The 9,708-nt window shown below is 40.4% G+C and overlaps 2 protein-coding genes across 2 annotated transcripts; both read left to right on the forward strand.

Moving 5' to 3' along the window:
- Positions 1 to 2,434: 2,434 nt before the first annotated feature.
- LOC132272497 (F-box protein PP2-B11-like) lies at positions 2,435 to 3,391 on the forward strand. The gene is made up of 3 exons (XM_059773655.1): positions 2,435 to 2,503; positions 2,657 to 2,784; positions 2,888 to 3,391. Exons 1-3 carry the CDS (start codon positions 2,453 to 2,455, stop codon positions 3,246 to 3,248), a joined length of 540 nt encoding a protein of 179 aa, XP_059629638.1. The 5' UTR covers positions 2,435 to 2,452; the 3' UTR covers positions 3,249 to 3,391.
- A 906-nt stretch (positions 3,392 to 4,297) lies between these two features.
- On the forward strand, positions 4,298 to 5,614 carry LOC132268366 (protein PHLOEM PROTEIN 2-LIKE A1-like). The gene is made up of 3 exons (XM_059769224.1): positions 4,298 to 4,572; positions 4,781 to 4,899; positions 5,061 to 5,614. Exons 1-3 carry the CDS (start codon positions 4,330 to 4,332, stop codon positions 5,428 to 5,430), a joined length of 732 nt encoding a protein of 243 aa, XP_059625207.1. The 5' UTR covers positions 4,298 to 4,329; the 3' UTR covers positions 5,431 to 5,614.
- The last annotated feature ends 4,094 nt before the right edge of the window (positions 5,615 to 9,708 follow it).

A 9,708-nucleotide genomic window follows, 5' to 3' on the forward strand; every position in this document is an offset into this window, starting at 1 on the left:
CATTGAACCCGGCTGTATTACCGCCACCGCCGCCACCAATACTGCCCACCCCTTCTTTCTTTCTCCACCCACCACTGCAACCTCTACCACCACAACCAAAACCCATCAATTAATCCCATGAAAAACCAATAAAAAATCCAACCAAATGAACCCATTGAAAACCAAAACCCAACCAATTGAACCCGAGCTGTCTGCCGTCCCCATTTCTCCACCTTCCGAGCACAGCCATTGAACCCGACCGAGTCCAACTCGGACGAGTCAGAGCCCGTCACCGCCGCTGTCAGTCAGCCGCGACCGTCACTGTCGTTCCGAAGTCAACCAAGCCAACTGCTGCCGATTCCGTCCAGCTAAGCTATCCACCGGCGTTCAGTGCTATCAGCCCGTCACCCACTGCCAAGGCCGTCTTCCCGTTGTCAACAGCCGAGGCCGAGCCCTCACCAGTCGCCGCGAGTCCTCCATGGCCGAGCCATCCGCTCTCCAAAGCCGAGGCCGAGTTCATCCTCGCAGAACTCACCGCCAACCCGTCCCCGTCGGATCCATCACAACCGCTATTCTTGGGGGTCGATTCATCCCACCAAGTCTCCCTCTTGTTAAAAATAGATGACGGTGAGGGTTCGGGCAGAGGCCATTGCCGGAGAGTATCCAGAGTTTTTGTTGGCCAGAGGCCGTTGCCGGGTAAATCAGAATTCGAGCCGGCAATGAGGAATCAGTCACGATTCCGGTAACGATTTTCTGGTTCGCGGTTCCTGTAACGGCTCGATGGCATCCTCGTCAGTCCTCAACGCAGAGCTCGGAACTCCAGCGGTGGCGGCGCGGCACGGCGCGAAGGTTAGAACTGCGGCGGCGTGGCACTGGTCATCGAGTTTAGGTTTTTTCGGAGCAGAGGGTAGAGAGAAATATGATTTAAGAAGGGTAGTTCTGTCATATATATATATTTTGATATTTTAGATTAATAATTGATATTTTACTGAAGGGTAATCTCGTCTTTTCATAACTTTTAAGGGCTTGTTTGGATTAAATTTTAGGCGGGGGGTGTGAGTGTTCAAAAAATGGCTAACTTATATATGCCTGTCAATACCCCAAATCTAAGGGGGTGTCATTGTAATTAACCAAAAAAAGAAAAATGTTTTGACTATTGGGATGCTTAGCAATTAGTGGAGTTATTAGAGTGAGTGTGAGCCTGAATCACAAAGTACTCATTCCACCACATATTATAATATATATTGTCCGTTTTGGGTCTGAGCCGGTACGATTTTGCTATTGAGTTTTATCTTAAAAGACCTCACACCAATTGGAGTGACACACACACACACATATATAGTATATATTTCTTCTTTCCCACATCTAAGTGATGTGGGATTATGCACCTGTAACTCGCCCAATGTAATAGCCTTAACAGTGCCACTTGCACATGCTCACTGCACACCTACCCACGTACAAGGTTGCCGCACTTTACTACGAAGGTAGTAGACTGTTTTGTTTGGGACGGTGAAAGTCGACTCTATGATTTTCAAAATCCCACCACTCATCATGTTTGTCAATTTAAAAATCAATAATAATAAAAAAAGTCTAGTTAAAAATCAAAATGTGTGATTGGTGATTTGGTCTCCACTTATTGATTGGATGGTTGGGATGAAATTTTGGTTAATTTGCTAACAAGTTGATATCGCCCCCCAATGAGATGAGGACCAAGTTTGGGGGTATCCCATTCGCCGTGGTACACGACAGAGTTGATAAAAAGGAATAAAGGGGTGGTTTAGAGATAACTTGAAAACCACCTTATTCCAAAGGAGTACGTACGGCTTCTGGTTGTTTACTCTTCACGCCATATTTCTCCTCATTCCCTAGACATGCAGTAGACATGAATAGGAACTACCTTCATTTTTTTATTTTTTATTTTAAAAAAAGTTAAATTGAGCAACCTGAAATATGCTTGGAAGAGGCATGCGTGCCAATCCAGGAAAATGTGATGGAATCCACCTTTAGCAAAGTAGATTAATTACTGATTAAATCATCTATTATTATTCCACATACATATTAATATTTGTCTTACTGGTTCGGTGAAAGATAAAGATGAAAAGAGTTAAAAGAGGAATGGAATAAGAAGGAAGTCCGTGATTAAATGGTACACAACTAACTACCATCAAATTTCAGATTGGTGTAGTACGTACTGTCCCACTTTACTTTACTTAAGTTGGTAGGATCCATATTAGTCCCATGCTACAATTATATAAATTCACATTCTTTTTTAACTGAAAAAGGTGTCGATGATCCTACACCTCAGCAACAATTTTAATCGTGGTAATAAAAGAGGGGAAAGAGACTCCTGGGCCAGGGATAGCCCAAGCCAAGCCCCCTCCCATCTCATCCAAACCGCGGGGGCTTAAATTCACATTCTTCTTCACTTGGCTTCAAAAAAATAATAACAATAATATTCCCGGCCACCTAACAAATGGAGTATGAGCATGCAAATGGTAACTCCACTTCTCCCCACTTGAAGGGTGTATGTAAATGTCTTTCCCCTCTTTCTCTCTCAAACCCATGTTTTTTTTTTTTGGGACTTGGTTCACACAATTAATTTCATGCACAATTTAATTATTCATGTCCATTACATCCCCTAATTTAATGATTACTTATCTTATTTTAATTTAAAAAGGATCACTCTTTCATAAGTGACCCTGCAGATTCTACTACACTCAGAATCCCTACCAGAGCATTATACATCATATGGGGCAACGATCCCCGTTATTGGGACCACATCAAACTTACCCAAGAGGATAAACAGTAAGATTAATTAAGTTAAATATATATTAATTATTTGTTGGATATTACCGTAATTAATTTGTGTAATATATATAAATATAAGAAGACGGAATTCATACTGCAGGTTGATCGGGTTTGAAGAAGGTTCAGTGCTTTTACAAGTGAATTGGCTTGTGGTGACAGGGAAAATGGCAGCTGTCTCGCTACTCTCACCTGCAAAAACAAACACAATATTGTATATAATTAAGTTCAGGGCTGATGCATTTGGGTGGCACTCTTCTCCCATCAAGTTCAAGGTGAGAGTGGACGGAGGACAAGAGACCCAGCGCACCGTTATACTAGAGCTCTACAGGGTGAAACAGGACATGTGGCATGAAGTTCCTGGAGGAGAATTTACGCTACTCTCAAACAACAACATTGGAAGTAGTACTAGTATTGTTGAGTTTGGGATGTTTTGTACGTTGAACATGCAACGTATGTACTAAACCTATACTTCTTGTAAGACGGTTGCTTCCATATTTGATTGATTGTTGCGTGCGTGTATCAACTTCTATTTTAGTTGAATTTCAAGTGATGAATAATTCGCTTCTTTTTATGTATTATTCTATGATATAATAAAAGAAATAAATAAAGCATACATACGCACTCTAGAATTGGTGAGATGGATCATCCATCAACAAGAAGTTGAAAGAAAATCATCAATTCCATGCGCTTCTTCTACATATGCACTCTAGAAAATGATCAACATCATAAAGCAACACAGGTTTATCACTTCGATCTACTCCTGTACGTGTAATTGGAAGAAGGTTTGATGATGATATTATTATTTTAATAAATATAAAATCATAATTTTTCCCAACAGGTCTCATATATGTATAAAAGAGTAGAATGTGAAGACGTTTTACATTTATCCATCCGGATCCGGCCTGGCAGTCAAAAGTTGTAAGTAAATCAGCTATGTTTAATTGTTTCAATATGCATAATTGTTTCAATTATAGATCCATCTACAACCGATCGAAAGCAATTAATTGTTTCATACAACGCTACTGCTCATCCCAAAATAATTCAAAAAGATGGATGATGCCACCAGCTATTGATGATAAGCATCTTTATCTTCCTCCTTCCATAAGGGAAGCAAAATTCAAGATGAACATCGATCCATCGATCATCTTCTCCAACCAAATACGTAGTCACTTTGTCAAAAGCAAGGAATAAAGATAGATAGAATGACTGCCTTATCACTACCTAATTCAGACCATTGTGCTAGCTAGCTTTATGCATGGAATAATTACTTTTGTAAAAGCGTGGGAATTATTTGTGCAACCTCACGACCTTGTGTAGCTAGGGTGGATGCATGTTGTTTAACAATATATTGCATCCCTAACCTTAAAGCCTTGCAACGAATACCATACCATACCATTGAGGGGAACCAGATTCTGACACTTTCGGCACCTACTTACACACTAGATATGATGCATGCCAACGAATCTATCACAAATTATACCCAGCCATGCTATAAAAAACCACGATTTCCATGCAAGCTAGGTCTCAGACAGTAGTGAGGAGATGGGGTCAGGAGGGTCAAAAGATGAGGCTCCACAGACTAGTCAAGAACCCAGGAACACAACATCACAGAGCCAAGAGGCCCGTGACATTCATTACAAGGCAACTGAGACCACCACAGAATTGAAGCTCCCTCATGCCTACGAAGATATTGTGAAAGATGCAGATTCACCAGTTGACAAGTCCTCTACAGAGAAGCTCTATCATCAGCTTCATGCTGGAGTATTCTTGAACCAGAAGAGGAAGGCAAGTCTCGTGTCAATGCCAAGAGGCTGAAATCCATCACAACATTAAACATTTCAAGAAAAAGTATTTTATTTATTTTTGGATATCGGCTTGAATGTCTTGACACTATTGCCACCCAGGACAAGTTTCAAAATTGTCATTATCGATCATTTCCATTGTTATTAGTATTGCTACTGTTAATGGTTACAAAATTTTCTTATAAATGCAGAAGTATTGGGTTGAAGAAAAGTCTAACAGCAACTGCTTCATGTTATTTGCACGGAATCTCTCAATCACTTGGTCCGACGACAAACGTTATTGGCACTGGCCCTATCTAAAAGAAACCAAGTAAGTAGAGGAGATATCTAATCCTGACCCTAACAAGATTGGCAGAGTTAAATTTTTGATCCATTGGAATGAAAATTAAGATGTAATTAATGAATTCGCAAGTAGTAGTGTTTCATCTAATACAGTTTGATTCTGAATGATTACATCTCCTGATTTTGCAGTGATGTGTTTGTTGACGTTGCGGAGCTGCTAAATGTCTGCTGGCTGGAAGTTCATGGAAAATTTGAGACAGTAAAGCTGTCACCAGGAGTTGGCTATGAGGTTATATTTGTTATAATGTTGAAGGATCCTGGTGATGGGTGGGAAGTTCCAGTGAACATTAGACTTGTTCTCCCAGATGGAAAAAAGCAAGAACACAAAGAAAGCTTCAAGGAAAAGGCAAGGGGACAATGGATAGAGATCCCAGTAGGGCAGTTTGAGATGTCACCAGATAAGGTTGGAGAAATTGAATTCTCTCTGTATGAATATGAAGGCGGGAAGTGGAAGAGAGGGCTAGCAATTAAAGGTGTTGCCATTCGGCCAAAAATCTGAAATATTACAACGTCGATCCAATAATTTTAACCACACATACATGCAGTTTTCTATTTACCTTCTAATGCAACTGTTTCAGAAACATGTTATGAATAACCAGAAGTACTAGAGTGCTTCATAATACAATACGACTGTCCAAAAAGATAAAATAAAATAAAATAAAATAAATCTTTAATTTCTTTTACTCTGCTTTCAGACTCAGACTTCACACAGCAGCAATATTACAAACTATCCATAGAACATGAAGTTCCTGAAGGAGAATTTACGGTCTAAAACAACACTAATGTGGGAAGTATTATTGTTGAGTTTGGGATGTTTGAAGTTGAGAGTGACTGGGGGAAGGGTGGCATGCATGGTTCTTGGTGGTATTAAAATTAAGTCAAAATAAAACAGGTTGAGATGTAGTACTAGAATTTTGTTGAACAAGGTATTAAAGCTTAAGATTGCTTCCATATATCTAGGTTGATTGTTGAATTAGAGACGAGACTAGTTCTTTAATTCTATGCATGCATTTATCAACTTCTATTTAGTTGCACTTCCAGCGATGACTAATAATAGTTTGTTTCTTTTATGTATTCTATGTTATACTAAGATAAATCAAGGACAAAAGTTTCTGGACTGTTAAACTTTCTTCACTCAGTTCTGGATTTTGGAGGAGCTTACTGAGACAAAGGGAAATTGTAATGTTTTTGACTTTATATATATATATATATATATATATATATATGTTAAAGTTAAATAAAATTTTATTCACCCGTGAGGCCCACATGAATGATAAGCCAATATAATGACTTATCTCTTCCTCTCTGCGTATCACACTCTCTCTCGTCCAGTAGCTCTCTTTCTTTTATTTTTTTTGTTCTTCAAAGCTTTAAAGCTTAATTTCTCTCTCATCTCTTATCGGATTAAGGTGCCATTTGAGGCAAAACGAAGCCCACGACGAGCTCTACGCATCCATATGAACAATTCTAGATTTAGTGCCCTCCTTGGAGTTCGAAATTCAAGACCCATTTTAAGGGTTTTGTGCAAATTTGAGGTAGGGACACCTTAATCCACTACCTTCTTGTTCCATTGTGAATTATACTCCTTTGTTGTGCCAATCATGCTTAATTAGAAGTTAATTGTATCAATGATTATTTTAAATGTTGTCTAGAGAAATTCATGTGTATGAATGTGAGTTGTTTTATGTGTAAAGCACGCTTAAATGTATTTTGTTGTATCTTACTATGTTAATAATTACTTAGGAGATGTTGAACATGTTGAATGTTTAATTTTGTGGTGTAGAATCTTAAATGCCATGACATTGAATGTATGGAACATATATACATGCACATATCATTGAGTTTGCATGAAATGGGAGAAATTGTTCTTGAAATAAATATGGGGAATTTCAGGGAAGTGTTTTTGATGAAATGGTTTTATGTGAAACCCGGTTGCTGCGGGGTTACCAATGAGCCAGAGGTTAATATAGCCTAGAGGGGACTAGGGAGTCGCCCTAGTGTGGTTGAGCTAGCTGGGCCCCATAATGACGCCGTGGGGTTACCAAGGGTCAGGGACACTAGCCAATCCTCCTCTCGTATCGCGGCGGGGCTACCAAAGGGCGGGTTGTATTAACAGTTTGAAAGTGATGATCTTGAATTTGAAAATGGGAAGCGACATCGGCATGCATTTGCATCTCCATTGCATCTTGTCATTTGTGTTGAGATTGGTAACCATGCTGTATCCTTCCCTTACGTTGTATGATCCCTATTTCCCATTGACCTATGCTTTGTTTGGATTCACAAGGACACAAGATGTGTGTCTTAAGTGTCACCTGCTGAGCTTTATACTCACCCTACTATTTATATATATATATTTTTAGGTCTTGGAAATGAACCGGTGGACGGCAATCCACCTCAAGCTCAAAAGTTGTTAGAAGGTTGTTTGCTATTTTTTATTTTGACCATTCTATATATATTCATAGTTGTGAAAATGTAACTAAGCTAGTGTTCATGGCCTTGTAACTTAAGAACGAACTTATCTTTTGTTTGATGTAAATGAAACTAATGGAATTATGGTATATATTTCCATACAATTGTATCATGTAACGTTGTAAGACAGGGACTTTAAATCTTAACCATGTATTTTGGGACTATAATTATGATGATTTAGATTAATTGGTGTGTGGATATTCCACCATGAGAGGAACTATGTTGAGGTATAATGAACGGATGAATGGGATGCTGGAGTATATTATGTGTTTTGTGTATTGGGACAGGTTGTTGAAGGACCATTTTTAGGGGAGGTTATGCCAAATTTTTTTTTTTTAAATTTTGGCATCAGCTATGGTCTTTACAGAAATGACTAGGGGTATTATCAAATATAGGGTTGGGTGTGGAGGTTCTGTGGCATTGGAGTTGAATCGTTTATTGTAAAATGCCGTGAAGGCAACGATTGCTGCTCAGTCGCGGTCAGCACCACAACCTACAGTTCAAGTTGAGGAGACGCCAGCTCAGAAGCGTCTCAAGATTATTAAGGGGTTTTCTCAGCTGATGCTGGTTATGTTTGAGGGCGGTGCGGATCCAATGATAGCAGATGACTACATGGAGCAAGTTGAAACTCAATTGACTTTTATGGATGTGACGGAGGATCATTTGAAGATCATCCTAGCTACTTATAAGTTTGCTAATGATGCCAAACTATGGTGGAAGTCGGTTACGAGCTGGGTATAAGGTGGAGGAGATGAGTTGGGACAAGTTTAAGAAATTGTTTTATGAAAAGTACTTTCCGCTTTCCAAAAGATGGGAGTTACAAGACCAGTTTCATAACCTTATTCAAGGGAGCATGTCAGTGGCGGAATATGAGAACAAGTTCACTTCACTTTCTCGCTTTGCTCTAGAAATCGTGAGAGATGAAGTTAACAAGACTCGGAAGTTTGTTTCTGGTCTTAATGATCGGATAAGGCTGTTGATCACGACACAGTTCATTAAGGTTTATTTTGAAGCAGTGGAAAGGGCTTTGATGCTGGGGGCTGATAATAAAGAGAAGGATGCAAGAAGAGAGTAGTTGAAGCAAAAGAGGGGTACAGGGCCATCTTTAGAGGGATCTTCTTGAAAGAGGAATAAGAGTGGTTCATTTCAGTTTCAGGGGCAGCAGTCTGCACGATCTGCTCCTACCACTCCGTTGCCAGCTGGGTCTGATAGGAGTGCAGTTGTTTGCTTTCAGTGCCAGCAACCTGGACATTACAAGTCCAATTGTCCCATGAGATTGACTTCAGTTTCTTCAGCTCCGAAGGCTTGTTATGGGTGTGGCCAGCAGGGCCATTTGATTCGGGATTGTCTGAGTCAGGGAGCAGGCACCACTAGTGGCAGAGGGTCACGGCAGAGGCCGTCACAGTCGGCTACGGTTCAATCAGGTTTCAGACCACCGCCACCACCACAGCCTGCCTTGTCTTCTCAGGGTTCGCGACCAACTAAGAGGGATACTCCTACTGTGTCGGCACAACAGTCTGGTGTTCAAATTAGTAGTTCACAGGCACAGGCACCGCAGGGGCATGTCTTTGCCCTTGCACCGACTGATGCATCCCTGGATCTTCAGTTTTCCGAGGTATATTTCCAGTGTTTGGTTCTTGGGCCCATGTTTTGTTTGATTCTGGTGCATCTCATTCTTTCATTTCATCATCATTTGCACTTGCATCGGGGTTAGAGGTCAGTTTTATGGATCGGGCGTTGTGTGTTGATACGCCAGTTGGAGTTTCATTGTCTTTGAGCCGAGTCGTGAGGGACTGTTCCATTGTGATAGCCGGGCGGACTTTTGTGTTTGACCTTATTCTCTTGGAGATGACTAGCTTTGATGTCATTCTCGGGATGGATTAATTAGTTTCCTTTCATGCCATGATGGACTGTTACATAGAAAAGGTTATAGTTTGTACTTCAGAGGGAGACTGTTTCTTTTTCGTGGGAGATTGGAGTGATTTTCACATTTCATCGTTTTATGGAATTCGTGGACGGAGTCATGGTGATTACTTTTTGGCTAGCCTTATAGCCGAAGAGGATGATGTTGTGGAAGAAGATTATCTTGCAGTTGTTCGTGATTTTCTGGACGTGTTTCCGGAGGATTTGACAGAGTTGCCTCCACGCTGAGAAGTGGAGTTCTCTATTGAGTTAATGCCAGGTACCGCGCCGATTTCTATGGCACCGTATCATATGGCACCAGTTGAATTGGAAGAATTAAAAAGGCAGCTTGATGATTTGAGGATGAAAGGTTTCATCCGACTGAGTGTATCACCATGGGGCGCAC

The sequence above is a fragment of the Cornus florida genome, unplaced genomic scaffold (genome assembly GCF_030987335.1).
Source record: "Cornus florida cultivar Cherokee Brave unplaced genomic scaffold, ASM3098733v1 CherokeeBrave_3.0.0_Hap2_Chr01, whole genome shotgun sequence".
NCBI classification, from domain to species: domain Eukaryota; kingdom Viridiplantae; phylum Streptophyta; class Magnoliopsida; order Cornales; family Cornaceae; genus Cornus; species Cornus florida.